We start from the raw sequence: 18,748 nt of genomic DNA on the forward strand, positions 1-18,748 counted from the left end.
GGGACAGAGAATAAAAGGAGCAGATTTCTGGGCGTGGTAGAATAGATTCAGGGCATAATGTGCAGACATGGGTATGGTGGGGTGCGGGTACAGTATAGGTAAACCCGGGCACTGAGTGATGATAAGAGAGGTTGCATCTCTGGACACGCTGGTTATACTGGGTGAGGTCACCGCATGTGTGGGAGGTGGGACAAAGGAGGTATCTGTGGCATGTACAGTGGGACTAGGGGCTCCACAGTAAACTAAAACAATGATAACTATCCTAAACAACAGTATACAAGGCATATTGACATTTGAGAGAGACATCAAGCGAGGCATAAAGCAATCATAGGTGTTGATTGGGAGAGCTAGCTAAGACAACAACGGGTAAGACAACAACAGGTAAAATGGTGATGAATGGGCAGAGGGGGTAGTCGTTGCATCACTAGCACGCGGGAGACACAGCGTTTAAAGTTAGCAGACCGGGGTAGGTAGAAGCGTCTGCTCCGACGTCCGGCAAAGGCCAGTTGAAGGCACATTTGATGGAATTACGTCTGCGGACTAATCGTGGTGGCACGGGCGGGCCGCCGTGTCGACGAAGGGACAGGGCAGATGGCGAAAGAGGTATTGTAGTTGTGGTAATTTAGTTTGCTAGCCCGGGAGATGCGCCTGGCTCAGGGCTAGCTTCGGGGCCGGGTCACTCAGTGGCAGCTAGCTATCTGTGATGATCAATGGTCCGGGGTTTACGTCAGGAATCAGGCGTTGTAGTGGAGAAAAACAGTCCGAGGCTGCCAGGTATTATCCAGGCTAAAAAACCGCTGGTGCCTGAGCAGAGGGTAAAGGCCGCTAGCAGTGGCTAACAATGACTAAATAGCTAGTAGCTAATTAGCTGGCTAGCTTCTGATGAAAGTTTTGGCTATAAGATCTAAAAAATTAAATATCGGAACCGTGTCACATTGAGTGAGGCGGGTTACCGGAAGGCATATTTAATTTAAAAGTGGAAAAAGAGATTGAAAAATAAATAGGAATTTATACAAAAAATACAAAAAATACAAAAATGAAACGAGAGAACGACAAACCACGGCTGCACTGCTACGCCACGCCATCTTGGAAAAAATTGGTAGTGGTGTTGAGCTATGGTAGCTGTGTTGAGCTATGGTAGCCGTGTTGAGCTATGGTAACTGTGTTGAGCTATGATAGCGGTGTTGACCTTTACAAACAGCACTTTTATGAATGTATGATCATAAATCCATGAAGAGAAATACAATGTTCAGCTTATTTCGGTACGAAATGGTTGCATTTTGACAGGTGTTAATATTGTTACTTTCAGGGGAGGTAATTTTGTCATTAGTGTCTGCTTGGTAAACTGGCTCGATGCAGAGACATAATAATAATTCACAGAGTGATTAACATTGTGGCTTGCTTCATTAAAGTGACTGACAGGGGCCCCTCTACCACACTCACCCTTTCTGGCGATGACAGAGCGTGAGGCTGAGTGGAAGCCCACCACCCCGGCCACGTTGTCGTTAGCCAGGATGATGATGGTGACCGTGTCTGAGCTGGGCAGGATCCGACTGCCTCCCGCAGTCTTCACCAAGCCAACCATCAGGGTCTCGCTGTCCTCGGGCTCCAAATCATCCACGATCACTATCTCAATGTTCTTCTTAATATCGCCTTGGGATGGAGGGAACACAATATATTGCATATCAAAAAATGCATTCATATCCAAAAAGCCTTCTGTAGTACTAGATTTCAAACCTACCATCGGCAAAGACAAGTGTTCCTCCAGTCCCGGTGAAGTCAGTGCCCGGTGTTGCCATTCCACCCACGAACCTCCACTCCACAGTCACCTGCCCTAGGCTGCCCCCCCTCCTCTCTATGACCAGGGGTACTGGCACACGTGGTTCCTCCCTCACCTCCAGATAGAGCCCGTCCTGTGTAGCATTAGAGCTGAGGCTATAGATGAGAAACACCCCAAAGGCATCCCCATTCATTCCGATTGTGACCACTGCCTTGTCCGGATGCCCTATGGAGGGCAGGTTCTTCTGAGCCACCGTCAAGTTCACCAGCACCACCTTCAGGATGCGGATGGAGAAGCTCTCGTCCATTTCGGGGAGTTTGTCCGTCAGAATGGGCACGGTCAGGTTGGCTTCCCCTGAGCCGTCCTCCAAGATGGCTGTCTGTGCTGTCGTAGTGTAGTCACTCCCCGCCATGGCCTGCGAGCTGAAGAGAGCGGCGGTGGCGGTGGTGTTTTTGGTGTAGGTGAGGGTCTGGGCGGACTCGGTCAGCTGATCGGCCCCGCTGGTCACCCAGGTGCAGGAGGCCATGGGGGAAGATCCCCCAGGAGGAGACAGGGAGAAGGCCTGGCAGGCTCTCTCCCTCAGGCAGGCAGCAGCACAGACAACCAGGGGGTCCCCCTGGGAGCTGATGTTGACTGGCCTGCGGGGGGCGCCAGAGGGCACTCCTGACACCGGGGGGCTGTAGTACAACAGCAGGTTCTGGCCTTCAGTCTGGGCCATGCTCACTATGTCTATCTCTGAGGTGCTGTAGAGGACCTCCAATCGGCCAAAATGACCACCACTGACAAGATGAGTGAGAGAGAGTTAGTTGAGATGAAGGACAGAGAGAGGGAGAGAGAGCACATTGAGAATAAGGACAGAGAGAGGGAGAGAGAGTAATTTGAGATTAAGGACAGAGAGAGGGAGAAAGAGTTAGTTGAGATGATGGACAGAGAGAGGGAGAGAGAGAGAGAGTTGAGATGAAGGAGAAAGAGAGGGAGAGAGAGTTAGTTGAGATGAAGGAGAAAGAGAGGGAGAGAGAGTTAGTTGAGATGAAGGAGAGAGAGGAAGAGAGAGTTAGTTGAGATGAAGGAGAGAGAGAGAGGGAGAGAGAGTTAGTTGCGATGAAAGACAGAGAGAGGGAGAGAGAGCACATTGAGAATAAGGACAGAGAGAGGGAGAGAGAGTAATTTGAGATTAAGGACAGAGAGAGGGAGAAAGAGTTAGTTGAGATGATGGACAGAGAGAGGGAGAGAGAGAGAGAGTTGAGATGAAGGAGAAAGAGAGGGAGAGAGAGTTAGTTGAGATGAAGGAGAAAGACAGGGAGAGAGAGTTAGTTGAGATGAAGGAGAGAGAGGAAGAGAGAGTTAGTTGAGATGAAGGAGAGAGAGAGAGGGAGAGAGAGTTAGTTGCGATGAAAGACAGAGAGAGGGAGAGAGAGTTAGTTGAGATGAAGGAGAGAGAGAGGGAGAGAGAGTTAGTTGCGATGAAAGACAGAGAGAGGGAGAGAGAGTAAATTGAGATGAAGGACAGAGAGTTAGTTGCGATGAAAGACAGAGAGGGAGAGAGAGTTAGTTGAGATAATGAGAGAGAGTTAGTTGAGATGAAAGACAGAGGGAGAGAGAGTTAGTTGAGATAAAGGACAGAGAGAGGGAGAGAGAGTTAGTTGAGATGAAGGAGAGAGAGAGGGAGAGAGTTAGTTGAGCATTCCAAGTCAACAAAACAGAAAAGTAGCAATATGTAATTTCACTGCCATATAGGACCTGCAACAAACAAACCTTCGACGGACAGTAATGTTGGCCACAAAAATTCCCTGGAGAGGTTCCTGTACTTGATACACAGACTGGTCAAAGTAGACTGTCCCATACGGGTTGTCATTGGCTGGGACAATGATACTAACTGTTTTGTCTCTTCCAATGTTGCCTCCATTAGTGGCGCTAGTCAATTCCACCTTGATTATCTGAAAAGCACAGAACATTTAGAGGAAAAATGGCATATGTTATATTATTGTATTATAGGCCTATATATTATATAGCATATATTATGATACAAGCCTTTGTTTGGCAAAAAATAACAACAATGTAAGAAATTACGATTGTGTTTCTTACTTCCTCAATTTCCGGCACATCGTCTGCTAGGACCTCAACTTTCAACGTCTTCATAGTTTCTCCTGGCGCAAAGGTGACTTCTCCTGACACAGGCCGGAGGTCCCCTACTGCTGCTCTGCCGTTCACTGTGGCTCGCCACTGGACAACTACAGTCCCTATGGCCCCAGCGTTTCGCACGATGGGCAGTGTCACCTGGAATGAGTTCACCCCTGGCTCCTCTATGGTGACAGGAGCAGTCTGAAATACTAGGGTTAGGGGTTAGGGGTTAGGAGTCTGAAATACTAGGGTTAGGGGTTAGGGGTTAGCAGTCTGAAATACTAGGGTTAGGGGTTAGCAGTCTGAAATACTAGGGTTAGGGTTAGGGGTTAGCAGTCTGAAATACTAGTGTTAGGGGTTAGCATTCTGAAATACTAGGGTTAGGGGTTAGCAGTCTGAAATACTAGGGTTAGGGGTTAGCAGTCTGAAATACTAGGGTTAGGGGTTAGGATTAGGGGTTAGCAGTCTGAAATACTAGTGTTAGGGTTAGGGGTTAGCAGTCTGAAATACTAGGGTTAGGGGTTAGGGGTTAGCAGTCTGAAATACTAGGGTTAGGGTTAACAGTCTGAAATACTAGGGTTAGGGGTTAGCAGTCTGAAATACTAGGGTTAGGGGTTAGCAGTCTGAAATACTAGGGTTAGGGGTTAGCAGTCTGAAATACTAGGGTTAGGGGTTAGCAGTCTGAAATACTAGTGTTAGGGGTTAGGGGTTAGCAGTCTGAAATACTAGGGTTAGGAGTTAGCAGTCTGAAATACTAGGGTTAGGGGTTAGCAGTCTGAAATACTAGGGTTAGGGGTTAGGAGTTAGCAGTCTGAAATACTAGGGTTAGGGGTTAGGTGTTAGCAGTCTGAAATACTAGGGTTAGGGGTTAGCAGTCTGAAATACTAGTGTTAGGGGTTAGCAGTTTGAAATACTAGGGTTAGGGGTTAGGGGTTAGCAGTCTGAAATACTAGGGTTAGGGGTTAGCAGTCTGAAATACTAGGGTTAGGGGTTAGGGGTTAGCAGTCTGAAATACTAGTGTTAGGGGTTAGGGGTTAGCAGTCTGAAATACTAGGGTTAGGGGTTAGGAGTTAGCAGTCTGAAATACTAGGGTTAGGGGTTAGGTGTTAGCAGTCTGAAATACTAGGGTTAGGGGTTAGCAGTCTGAAATACTAGGGTTAGGGGTTAGGGGTTAGCAGTCTGAAATACTAGGGTTAGGGGTTAGCAGTCTGAAATACTAGGGTTAGGGGTTAGGGGTTAGCAGTCTGAAATACTAGTGTTAGGGGTTAGGGGTTAGCAGTCTGAAATACTAGGGTTAGCAGTCTGAAATACTAGGGTTAGGGGTTAGCAGTCTGAAATACTAGGGTTAGGGGTTAGCAGTCTGAAATACTAGGGTTAGGGGTTAGCAGTCTGAAATACTAGGGTTAGGGGTTAGCAGTCTGAAATACTAGGGTTAGGGGTTAGCAGTCTGAAATACTAGGGTTAGGGGTTAGCAGTCTGAAATACTAGGGTTAGGGGTTAGCAGTCTGAAATACTAGGGTTAGGGGTTAGCAGTCTGAAATACTAGTGTTAGGGGTTAGCAGTCTGAAATACTAGGGTTAGGGGTTAGCAGTCTGAAATACTAGGGTTAGGGGTTAGGGGTTAGCAGTCTGAAATACTAGGGTTAGGGGTTAGCAGTCTGAAATACTAGGGTTAGGGGTTAGGGGTTAGCAGTCTGAAATACTAGGGTTAGGGGTTAGCAGTCTGAAATACTAGGGTTAGGGGTTAGCAGTCTGAAATACTAGGGTTAGGGGTTAGCAGTCTGAAATACTAGTGTTAGGGGTTAGGGGTTAGCAGTCTGAAATACTAGGGTTAGGGGTTAGCAGTCTGAAATACTAGGGTTAGGGGTTAGCAGTCTGAAATACTAGGGTTAGGGGTTAGCAGTCTGAAATACTAGGGTTAGGGGTTAGCAGTCTGAAATACTAGGGTTAGGGGTTAGCAGTCTGAAATACTAGTGTTAGGGGTTAGGGGTTAGCAGTCTGAAATACTAGGGTTAGGGGTTAGCAGTCTGAAATACTAGGGTTAGGGGTTAGCAGTCTGAAATACTAGGGTTAGGGGTTAGGGTTAGCAGTCTGAAATACTAGGGTTAGGGGCTAGGTGTTAGCAGTCTGAAATACTAGGGTTAGGGGTTAGCAGTCTGAAATACTAGTGTTAGGGGTTAGCAGTTTGAAATACTAGGGTTAGGGGTTAGGGGTTAGCAGTCTGAAATACTAGGGTTAGGGGTTAGCAGTCTGAAATACTAGTGTTAGGGGTTAGGGGTTAGCAGTCTGAAATACTAGGGTTAGGGGTTAGGAGTTAGCAGTCTGAAATACTAGGGTTAGGGGTTAGGTGTTAGCAGTCTGAAATACTAGGGTTAGGGGTTAGCAGTCTGAAATACTAGTGTTAGGGGTTAGCAGTCTGAAATACTAGGGTTAGGGGTTAGGGGTTAGCAGTCTGAAATACTAGGGTTAGGGGTTAGCAGTCTGAAATACTAGGGTTAGGGGTTAGGGGTTAGCAGTCTGAAATACTAGTGTTAGGGGTTAGGGGTTAGCAGTCTGAAATACTAGGGTTAGCAGTCTGAAATACTAGGGTTAGGGGTTAGCAGTCTGAAATACTAGGGTTAGGGGTTAGCAGTCTGAAATACTAGGGTTAGGGGTTAGCAGTCTGAAATACTAGGGTTAGGGGTTAGCAGTCTGAAATACTAGGGTTAGGGGTTAGCAGTCTGAAATACTAGGGTTAGGGGTTAGCAGTCTGAAATACTAGGGTTAGGGGTTAGCAGTCTGAAATACTAGGGTTAGGGGTTAGCAGTCTGAAATACTAGTGTTAGGGGTTAGCAGTCTGAAATACTAGGGTTAGGGGTTAGCAGTCTGAAATACTAGGGTTAGGGGTTAGGGGTTAGCAGTCTGAAATACTAGGGTTAGGGGTTAGCAGTCTGAAATACTAGGGTTAGGGGTTAGCAGTCTGAAATACTAGGGTTAGGGGTTAGCAGTCTGAAATACTAGGGTTAGGGGTTAACAGTCTGAAATACTAGGGTTAGGGGTTAGCAGTCTGAAATACTAGGGTTAGGGGTTAGCAGTCTGAAATACTAGGGTTAGGGGTTAGCAGTCTGAAATACTAGGGTTAGGGGTTAGCAGTCTGAAATACTAGGGAACACAAACAGTACTTTGAGGTCTAATGGGTCATTTACTAATAAAGTAACAATGCAGTAACAATTTTTCATTGGGCTCTTTTAGACAAAAATACAGTAGATTATTGTCTAATGTAGTCAGTCATTGTGCATCTACTGTAATCTGATTTGAATGACCATCTGTACATTCTAGAACTATATTGACTAGTATACATGCACATACGTGAGGGCATGTCTGTGTGGGAGAGGAGAGAGACGTGAGCTAACCAAAGGCCCCAAAGGGGTCGTCGGAGGGCAGGATGGTGATGATGGTGCGGGTTAGCACCCCCAGTTTAGCACCCCCTGTGGTGACGTTGAGCAACTCGATGCGGAAGGTCTCCTCCAGCTCAGGAATCACATCATCAATGATGTAGATGGGAACTGGCTTACTGGTCTCCCCCTCCAGGAGAACCACGTCAGAGGACGCTATGCTGTAGTCGTCACCTGGGTTGACACACACATTGTTAGACACACACTATTTATTACATACACTTTGCATGCGCACACTTGTATACACACACACACAGTCCCTGCTATACAGTTTATATGAGACACTATTGATACTATTGAGATGATGTAGACCACACTGACCAACTCTGGCAGTCATAGGTACAGCCCTGAACTTCACAGACACGTCAGCAAAAATTCCCCCAATGCGTGTGACATTGATAATGGGTCCAACATAGTCCTCGGCCACGTTGACAGCAGGGGCGGACAGCTGCAGAAACCCAAAGGCGTCATCACTGGCCTCTACTATGACCTGGGCCACGATCTCTGCCTTCGGACCAAGACGAGGAGAATGGACAACTAGGAAAGAGAAGAAACCGTATGGTTTGACAAAAAAACAATATCCTTAGTCCAGCTGTAGACACTACATGACCAAAAGTATGTGGACACCGGCTCTTCAAACATCTCATTCCAAAATCATGGGCATTAATATGTAGTTGGTCCCCCCTTTGCTGCTTTAACAGCCTCCCCTCTTCTGGGAAGGCTTTCCACTAGATATTGTAACATTGCTGCGAGGACTTGCTTCCATTCAACCACAAGATCATTAGTGAGGTCGGGCACTGATGTTGGGCAATTAGGCCTGGCTCACAGTCGGCGTTCCAATTCATCCCAAAGGTTTTCGATTGGGTCACTACTTTGGTCACTACTCTGTGCAGGCCAGTCAAGTTCTTCCACACCGATCTCGACAAACCATTTCTGTATGGACCTTGCTTTGTGCATGGGGGCATTGTCATGCTGAAATAAAAGTAAAGGGCCTTCCCCAAACTGTTGCCACAAAGTTGGAAGCACAGAAAAGTCTAGAATGTTATTGTATGCTGTAGCGTTAAGATTTCCCTTCACTGGAACTAAGGGGCCTAGCACGAACCATGAACAAGCGCCAGACAATTATTCCTCCTCTATCAAACTTTACAGCTGGCACTATGCATTGGGGCAGGTAGCATTCTCCTGGCATCTGCTAAACCCAGATTTTCCGTCGGACTGCCAGATGGTGAAGAGTGATTCCTCACTCCAGATAACGCGTTTCCACTGCTCCAGAGTCCAATGGCGGTGAGCTTTTTTAAATGTATTTTTAAATAATAAAAAATGTAACCTTTATTTAACTAGGCAAATCAGTTAAGAACACATTATTATTTACAATGACGGCGAGCTTTAGAACACTCCAGCCGATGCTTGGCATTGCGCATGGAGAACCCGGCTGCGGAAACCAATTTCATGAAGCCCCCGATGAACAGGTATTGTGCTGACGTTGCTTCCAGAGGCAGTTTGGAACTCGGTAGTGAGTGTTGCAACCGAGGACAGATGAGTTTTATACGCATCAGCACTCAGCAGTCCCGTTCTGTGAGCTTGTGTGGTCTACCATTTTATGGTTGAGCCGTTGTTGTTCCTAGACGTTTCCACTTCACAAACTCAGCACTTACAGTTGACCGGGGCAGCTGTAGCAGGACAGAAATTTGACGAACTGACTTGTTGGAAAGGTGGCATTCTATGACCGTGCCATGTTGAAAGTCAATAAGCTCTTCAGTAAGGCCATTCTCCTGCCAATGTATGTCTATGGAGATTGCATGGCTGTGTGCTCGATTGTATACACCTGTCAGCAATGGGTGTGGCTGAAATAGCCAAATTTACTAATTTGAAGGGGTGTCCACATACTTTAGAATATATAGTGAACAGTTGAAGTCGGAAGTTTACATACACCTTAGCCAAATACATTTCAACTCAGTTTTTCACAATTCCTGACATTTAATCAGAGTAAAAAGTCCCTGTCTTAGGTCAGTTAGGATCACCACTTTATTTTAAGAATGTAAAATGTCAGAATAATAGAGAATGATATATTTCAGCTTTTCTTTCTTTCATGTAACTGAGTCAGGTTTGTAGGCCTCCTTGCTCGAACACGCTTTTTCAGTTCTGCCCACAAATTTTCTACGGGATTGAGGTCAGGGCTTTGTGATGGCCACTCCAATACCTTGACTTTGTTGCCTGAAGCCATTTTGCCACAACTTTGGACGTATGCTTGGGGTCACTGTCCATTTGGAAGATCCATTTGCGACCAAGCTTTAACTTCCTGACTGATGTCTTGAGATGTTGCTTCAATATATCCACATAATTTCCCTCCCTCATGATGCCATCTATTTTGTGAAGTGCAACAGTCCCTCCTGCAGCAAAGCACCCCCACAACATGATGCTGCCACCTCCGTGCTTCACGGTTAGGATGGTGTTCTTCGGCTTGCAAGCTTCCCCCTTTTTTCTCCAAACATAAAAATAGTCATTATGGCCAAACAGTTATAATTTTGTTTCATCAAACCCAAGGACATTTCTCCAAAAAGTATGATCTTTGTCCCCATGTGCAGTTGCAAACCGTAGTCTGGCTTTTTTATGGCGGTTTTGGAGCAGTGGCTTCTTTCTTGCTGAGCAGCCTTTCAGGTTATGTCGATATAAGACTAATTTTACTGTGGATATCGATACTTTTGTACCGTTTTCCCCCAGCATCTTCACAAGGTCCTTTGTTGTTGTTCTGGGATTCATTTGCACTTTTCACACCAAAGTATGTTCATCTCAAGGACACAGAACGCATCTCCTTCCTGAGCAGTATGACAGCTGCGTGGTACCTTCAGGCATTTGGAAATTGCTCCCAAGGATGAACCAGACTTGTGGAGATCTACAATGTTTTTTCTGAGGTTTTGGCTGATTTCTTTTGATTTTTCCATAATGTCAAGCAAAGAGGCACTGCGTTTGAAGGTAGGCCTTGAAATACATTCACAGGTACACCTCCAATTGACTCAAATTATGTTAATTAGCCTATCAGAAGCTTCAAAAGCCATGACATCATTTTCTGGAATTTTCCAAGCTGTTTAAAGGCTCAGTCAACTTAGTGTATGTAAACTTCTGATCCACTGGAATTGTGATAATCTGTATGTAAACAATTGTTGGAACAATTACTTGTGTCATGCACAAAGTAGATGTCCTAACCGACTTGCCAAAACTGTAGTTTGTTAACATGAAATTTGTGGAGTGGTTGAAAAATGAGTTTTAAGGACTCCAACCTAAGTGCATGTACATTTCTGACTTCAACTGTATGTATATATAGTGTTTAAATATAGTGAATGTATATATATATATATATATACATACATACAGTGGGGCAAAAAAGTATTTAGTCAGCCACAAATTGTGCAAGTTCTCCCACTTAAAAAGATGAGAGAGGCCTGTAATTTTCATCATAGGTACACTTCAACTATGACAGACAAAATGAGAAAAAAAATCCAGAAAATCACATTGTAGAATTTTTAATGAATTTATTTGCAAATTATGGTGGAAAATAAGTATTTGGTCAATAACAAAAGTTTATCTCAATACTTTGTTATATACTCTTTGTTGGCAATGACAGAGGTCAAACGTTTTCTGTAAGTCTTCACAAGGTTTTCACACACTGTTGCTGGTATTTTGGCCCATTCCTCCATGCAGATCTCCTCTAGAGCAGTGATGTTTTGGGGCTGTTGCTGAGCAACGCAGACTTTCAACTCCCTCCAAAGATTTTCTTTGGGGTTGAGATCTGGAGACTGGCTAGGCCACTCCAGGACCTTGAAATGCTTCTTACGAAGCCACTCCTTCATTGCCCGGGCGGTGTGTTTGGGATCATTGTCATAATGAAAGACCCAGCCACGTTTCATCTTCAATGCCCTTGCTGATGGAAGGAGGTTTTCACTCAAAATCTCACGATACATGGCCCCATTCATTCTTTCCTTTACACGGATCAGTCGTCCTGGTCCCTTTGCCGAAAAACAGCCACAAAGCATGATGTTTCCAACCCCATGCTTCACAGTAGGTATGGTGTTCTTTGGATACGACTCAGCATTCTTTGTCCTCAAAAACACGACGAGTTGAGTTTTTACCAAATGGTTCTATTTTGGTTTCATCTGACCATATGACATTCTCCCAATCTTCTTCTGGATCATCCAAATGCTCTCTAGCAAACTTCAGATGGGCATGGGCATGTACTGGCTTAAGCAGGGGGACACGTCTGGCACTGCAGGATTTGAGTCCCTGGCGGCGTAGTGTGTAACTGATGGTAGGCTTTGTTAATTTGGTCCCAGCTCTCAGCAGGTCATTCACTAGGTCCCCCCGTGTGGTTCTGGGATTTTTGCTCACCGTTCTTGTGATCATTTTGACCCCACGGGGTGAGATCTTGCGTGGAGCCCCAGATCGAGGGAGATTATCAGTGGTCTTGTATGTCTTCCATTTCCTAATAATTGCTCCCACAGTTGATTTCTTCAAACCAAGCTGCTTACCTATTGCAGATTCAGTCTTCCCAGCCTACAATTTTGTTTCTGGTGTCCTTTGACAGCTCTTTGGTCTTGGCCATAGTGGAGTTTGGAGTGTGACTGTTTGAGGTTGTGGACAGGTGTCTTTTATACTGATAACAAGTTCTAACAGGTGCCATTAATACAGGTAATGAGTGGAGGACAGAGGAGCCTCTTAAAGAAGAAGTTACAGGTCTGTGAGAGCCAGAAATCTTGCTTGTTTGTAGGTGACCAAATACTTATTTTCCACCATAATTTGCAAATAAATTCATAACAAATCCTACAATGTGATTTTCTGGATGTTTTTTCCTCATTTTGTCTGTCATAATTTAAGTGTACCTATGATGAAAATTTACAGGCCTCTCACATCTTTTTAAGTGGGAGAACTTGCACAATTGGTGGCTGACAAAATACTTTTTGCCCAACTGTGTGTGTGTGTGTGTGTATATATATATATATATATATATATATATATATATATATATAGTGTATGTATATATATATAGTGTATGTATATATAGAGTACATATATATAGTGAATGTATATATAGAGTACATATTTATAATGAATGTCTGTATATATAGTTTATGTACACTATCGTTCAAAAGTTTGGGCTCACTTAGAAATGTCCCCGTTTTTGAAAGAAAAGCAACATTTTTGCCCATTAAAATAACATCAAATTGATCAAATTGACATTGTTTATGTAGTAAATGACCATTGTAGCTGGAAACTGCAGATTTTTGGGGGAATATCTATATAGTTATACAGAGGTTAGCATCTCGGAGTCGCCTCTTCACTGTTGACGTTGAGACTGGTGTTTTGCGGGTACTATTTAATGAATCTGCCAGTTGAGGACTTGTGAGGTGTCTGTTTCTCAAACTAGACACTCTAATGTACTTGTCCTCTTGCTCAGTTGTGCACCGGGGCCTCCCACTCCACTTTCTATTCTGGTTAGGGCCAGTTTGCGCTGTTCTGTGAAGGGAGTAGTACACAGCGTTGTACGAGATCTTCAGTTTCTTGGCAATTTCTCGCATGGAATAGCCTTCATTTCTCAGAACAAGAATAGACTGACAAGTTTCAGAAGAAAGGTCTTTGTTTCTGGCCATTTTGAGCCTGTAATCGAACCCACAAATGCTGATACTCCAGATACTCAACTAGTCTAAAGAAGGCCAGTTTTATTGCTTCTTTAATCAGCACAAAAGTTTTCAGCTGTGCTAACATAATTGCAAAAGGTTTTTCTAATGATCAATTAGCCGTTTAAAATGATGAACTTGGATTAGTTAACACAACATGCCATTGGAACACAGTAGTGATGGTTGCTGATAATGGACCTCTGAACGTCTATGTGGATATTCCATAAAAAATCTGCCATTTCCAGCAACAATAGTCATTTACAACATTAACAATGTCTACACTGTATTTCTGATCAATTTGATGTTATTTTAATGGACAAAAAATTTGCTTTTCTTTCAAAAACAAGGACATTTCTAAGTGACTCCAAACTTTTGAACGATAGTTTATATAGTGTATGTATATATAGTGTTTGTATATGTATATATATATATATTGTATGTTGACCATGGATAAGGCTGGATATTCACAGTTGCGATGTGAACATGTTGCAGTGATTTACTTAATCTCTCATGCTGTCCTCCTCCTATGAGATTGACACTGATCAGCTCCATGAATACAGACTCATCCCTCTCAGGCTCTTCATCATCCAGCACTCGAAGGGTTACTTTAGCCTCACTCTGATTGGCTGCAAAACCCACCGACTCCAGCAGGGGGACAAAGTCCTTCCCCTCGTTGGCCCGGCCCACCCCCGGGGTCATGAAGGGGGCGGTGTCAGCCTCACTCAGGGTCCCATACGTAACGCGCACCCTTCCCATCAGCCCCCTCTGCCTGTAGATGGTGAGGGTGACCAGGGTGTGGCCCTCAGGCAGGCGGACCGGCCTGCTGCTCTCAGAGAACACAAACACTCCATAGGGGTCGTCACTGGCCAGCACGGTCACAGTGGCCTCAGTCCTCAAACCCAGACGCCCATGGGAGACGTTGACTAGGGACACACCGAATCTCTTGTCCAGCTCCGGCACCTCGTCCTGGGCCACCTGGAGCTCAATCTCCCCCCTGGTCTGGCCCACGTGGAAGGTGATGTTCCCGGCCCTGCTGATGAGGTCTTCCTCAGAGCTGACATCAGCCTCCCAGAATACAGTTACTTTGGATAAGGCACCGAACAACCGCATCACCTGAGATGGTTAGAGAGGGGGCCCAGAGAGAGAGTAGAGTAAACACAAACACACTGAAACACAGAGACACACACAGAGACACACACACAGAGACACACACATACACACAGAGACACACACACACACACAGAGACACACACACACACTCACACTGAAACACAGAGATGCACTCAGAGACACACATTGAAACACAGAGATACACACACACACACACACACACACACACACACACACACACACACACACACACACACACACACACAGAGATACACACAGAGACACACACACTGAAACACAGAGATACACACAGAGATACACACAGAGACACACACACACTGAAACACAGAGATACACACAGAGACACGCACACTGAAACACAGAGATACACACAGAGATACACACAGACACACACAGAGATACACACAGAGACACACACACTGAAACACAGAGATACACACAGAGACACACACACTGAAACACAGAGATACACACACACACTGAAACACAGAGATACACACAGAGATACACACAAACACACACTGACCTGCAGCAGCACAGTGCTGTGTCCCTCCTCAGGCTCGGTGCCATTGACAGACAGAGAGTCCAGGCTGAACTGAAACACTCCGTGTGCGTCGTCAGAGGCAGCGATGGTCACAGTGATATGGGAGGCGACTCCCAAGCTGGCTAGAAAGACATATAGGTGTTTAACTATCGGGACATCACAACGTGTGACAGCCAGGGGAGTAGCAAACACTGTAAACCCTGTAATTATTTTCATAACCAAAAATCAATGACTGCTTCCTATTGTGCCACATTGTGTAGAACTGAATTCCAATCGAATCCTATTGATCCTCTTGAAATGCTAGACCTGAACACTGCAGTGCATTGTCGGTTTTTAATAAGGGAGAGGGTGAAGCCCTACAGAGAAACAATGATCCCTGGGATCTGGGACATGTTCTGTTCACCACTTACCACTGCTGCCCTCATCTCAATGCCTATTTACTTTTCCCACATCCCTCGCCCCGGTCACAGATCACTGGAACCATTGACATTTTAATCCCCCACACACACACGAAGGCACGCAAGCACACACACACACACACGCATACAAAGGCACACACTGAGGCGTGAGCATGCAAAGACAAGCGCATGCATGCAAACACACACACACAGAGCCTGGCCTTATCAGAGTAGGGTAAGAACTACAGAGGACGTAACACCTCTCCCAACAATATATACATATGCTTAGGAGGAGAGGGACAGTCTAAAAGGATGGGAGGTATTTGGGGGGAGGTGTAGGGGAGGTGGTCTTACCACGGTGGTGAGAGGACAAGAGGAAGAAGTCAGTGTCACTTTCTCCACTGCCACTGCCAAGGAACTGACCCACTTTAGGAGCACACCAGAGTAGTGGAGATCATTGGGGATTACAGCACACAGGAGCACACCAGAGTAGTGGGGATCATTGGGGAGTACAGCACACAGGAGCACACCAGAGTAGTGGGGATCATTGGGGTGTACAGCACACAGGAGCACACCAGAGTAGTGGGGATCATTGGGGAGTACAGCACACAGGAGCACACCAGAGTAGTGGGGATCATTGGGGAGTACAGCACACAGGAGCACACCAGAGTAGTGGGGATCATTGGGGAGTACAGCACACAGGAGCACACCAGAGTAGTGGGGATCATTGGGGAGTACAGCACACAGGAGCACACCAGAGTAGTGGGGATTATTGGGGAGTACAGCACACAGGAGCACACCAGAGTAGTGGGATCATTGGGGAGTACAGCACACAGGAGCACACCAGAGTAGTGGGGATCATTGGGGAGTACAGCACACAGGAGCACACCAGAGTAGTGGGGATCATTGGGGAGTCCAGCACACAGGAGCACACCAGAGTAGTGGGGATTATTGGGGAGTACAGCACACAGGAGCACACCAGAGTAGTGGGATCATTGGGGAGTACAGCACACAGGAGCACACCAGAGTAGTGGGGATCATTGGGGAGTACAGCACACAGGAGCACACCAGAGTAGTGGGGATCATTGGGGAGTACAGCACACAGGAGCACACCAGAGTAGTGGGGATCATTGGGGAGTACAGCACACAGGAGCACACCAGAGTAGTGGGGATCATTGGGGAGTCCAGCACACAGGAGCACACCAGAGTAGTGGGGATCATTGGGGAGTCCAGCACACAGGAGCACACCAGAGTAGTGGGGATCATTGGGGAGTACAGCACACAGGAGCACACCAGAGTAGTGGGGATCATTGGGGAGTACAGCACACAGGAGCACACCAGAGTAGTGGGGATCATTGGGGAGTCCAGCACACAGGAGCACACCAGAGTAGTGGGGATCATTGGGGAGTCCAGCACACAGGAGCACACGGAAACACACGGGAGCACACAAAGTTGCAGAACACAGGTAAAGGATTAGTTAGAGCAGGATTTCAGGGGTGGGAAACGCTGACAGATATGATTACAGGATAGGAAGGTGGACTATTTACAATGATCAGAAACAAGAGAAGAGGTGGTAAGAAGATCATCACCAATTGGACAATCAATCAATCAATGGTATCTGTTTTACCTCCTCCGTCAGGGTTGTAGAGCTCCACTCTGAACACCTTGTCCAACTCAGGGACGGGGTTGTCTATGACGATCACACTGATGTACTTGAAGCGTTCTCCTGGCATGAAGTCTAGCATGCCGTCTGAGTCCTGTATGGGCCATGGAACAAGTGCAGGCAGAGTAGGGAGGGAACAAGGGGTTAGCTTGGGGAGTTAGCACAAGCTCACTATCAAACAGCCATCAAAGAAGTTAGTCTAGTGACAACCTATCAAACAGCCATCAAAGGAGTTAGTCTAGTGACAACCTATCAAACAGCCATCAAAGGAGTTAGTCTAGTGACAACCAATCAAACAGCCATCAAAGGAGTTAGTCTAGTGACAACCAATCAAACAGCCATCAAAGGAGTTAGTCTAGTGACTCAAACATTATGTAGAGTATGCCTTATTATTCTCTTAATCTTTTCAAAATAGAAGCGCAGCAGATAGCCAATTATAAGGATCGAATAGGACGTTCTTACGGGTAAAATCATATCTAAACACACATTCCTAAATCATAAATCATGCATCATTCTTGTATTAGGAGATTTTTTTTTTAAATGGTCAAGTGACCATCCATCCCTGTGTCTGTCTGAGAGGCTGATCTACAGTACAAGGATGGCAAGAAATGACCTCATAGTCCTCGGGGCTGGCGGCGGTAAACGGTGAGGTCCTGTAGCCGACCATGACTCTTCCCAGGAGGCCTTGGGCCCTGGCCACCAGCAGGCGAACCTCGCCATCGTCCTCGTTGACCGTGACGTGGGCAGGCTCTGTTGCCGGGGGGATTATGCCCTCAGCCGGCTGGCTCGGCTGGAACTGGAGCAGACCTGGGAGAGAGGGAGACCAGTACTCACAACAGCTGCTCAGCTAGCTTCATAGAACAATAAGCCTGGTCAGAGATGATCAGCGAGGGGATCAATACATGACATATTACTGATACATTCATAACATGGGAACATCCATAATTATGAGTGATCTAACTGTGTCTGTGACAAATGTATATCAACAGTTGATGATTGACTCGCACCAACAGCAGTTTGATACAGTGTTTTTACATTATGCCACAAACTGAACCTATTTCCAACAGATAATAAGCAAAACGTCTTGTGTTTGTCAACTATGTGTTTTTACAGATATCTGCAGTTCTCGATTCATGTACTCTGGATGAGAATTGGCATTAGGCAGTTTGATGTGAAAATCAGTTTGAGGTTCTACTGGGGTGGCACAGGGGTGTGTGTGTTTTTGTGTCTCTCCCTGCACCATAGGGATGGTCGCTGGCCATGACGGTGACCCTGGTAGCTGAGTTGTCAGGATTGATGCTGGATCCACTGGTGGGGGTGGAGCCTGGCTTCCCATCGCCTGACTCTGCTGACACCAGAGTGACCTGGAAGGACTCTGCGAACTCAGGGGTGTCATCATTCAACACCAGCAGGTTCAGGACCTGGGAGTCGCAGGGAGATGATGTCATAACACATGAGAGATAGTCAAGATTTCAATCTAAAATTAACTGCGTAGATATGTGTAGATATTCATAATGTATTTGTTTGCAAGCTTTAGTGTCTGTAGTGGATTTGTAGCTAAGCCTAATCATTAGCAAGCACCGTTGACCAGAACAAAATATTCCTCTCAGCCACTAGGTGGGGCTAGAAGTTACCAACACTACTGAGTGGATGAAAATAGTTTTCTGGGATGAAATATGGTCAGAAATGTAGATGAATGGTAAAACATTTCTTCTGACTTGCTTGTCTGACCTTTCAGTGTGTGTGTGTGTGTGTGTGTGTGTGTGTGTGTGTGTGTGTGTGTGTGTGTGTGTGTGACTCTGGTTGTTCCTCCACACCTCAGAGCGCTGACCGGGAAGGAAGAGCACCGAGCCGCTGGCCTTGGTAAAGTCCTGGTGGGCCGGAGCCTGGCTGTCTGAGTGAAGCTGAGTGACCGTGTAGTTCACATAGACGTGGTCCAGAACCCCCCGCGTCCGCTCAATAACACAGGAGATGGTGGAGCCTTCCTCTGTCGTCTGGCCATGGAGGAA

At 45.9% G+C, this 18,748-nt stretch overlaps 1 protein-coding gene across 1 annotated transcript in view; it reads right to left on the bottom strand.

The window, feature by feature from the left end:
* Positions 1 to 18,748, bottom strand: part of LOC112237176 (adhesion G-protein coupled receptor V1-like) — a 225,981-nt gene that overhangs the window by 166,090 nt on the left and 41,143 nt on the right. The window contains exons 21-33 of the mRNA XM_042320335.1: positions 18,557 to 18,733; positions 17,980 to 18,160; positions 17,353 to 17,546; positions 16,704 to 16,833; positions 15,431 to 15,502; positions 14,661 to 14,800; positions 13,504 to 14,116; positions 7,656 to 7,871; positions 7,293 to 7,508; positions 3,866 to 4,110; positions 3,536 to 3,717; positions 1,742 to 2,559; positions 1,444 to 1,653 (exon numbers count right to left, since the gene is read on the bottom strand). Coding sequence (XP_042176269.1) covers positions 1,444 to 1,653; positions 1,742 to 2,559; positions 3,536 to 3,717; positions 3,866 to 4,110; positions 7,293 to 7,508; positions 7,656 to 7,871; positions 13,504 to 14,116; positions 14,661 to 14,800; positions 15,431 to 15,502; positions 16,704 to 16,833; positions 17,353 to 17,546; positions 17,980 to 18,160; positions 18,557 to 18,733 — 3,394 coding nt within the window. The remainder of the gene's footprint in view (positions 1 to 1,443; positions 1,654 to 1,741; positions 2,560 to 3,535; positions 3,718 to 3,865; positions 4,111 to 7,292; positions 7,509 to 7,655; positions 7,872 to 13,503; positions 14,117 to 14,660; positions 14,801 to 15,430; positions 15,503 to 16,703; positions 16,834 to 17,352; positions 17,547 to 17,979; positions 18,161 to 18,556; positions 18,734 to 18,748) is intronic.

This window comes from Oncorhynchus tshawytscha, linkage group LG04 (genome assembly GCF_018296145.1).
Source record: "Oncorhynchus tshawytscha isolate Ot180627B linkage group LG04, Otsh_v2.0, whole genome shotgun sequence".
Classification (NCBI taxonomy): domain Eukaryota; kingdom Metazoa; phylum Chordata; class Actinopteri; order Salmoniformes; family Salmonidae; genus Oncorhynchus; species Oncorhynchus tshawytscha.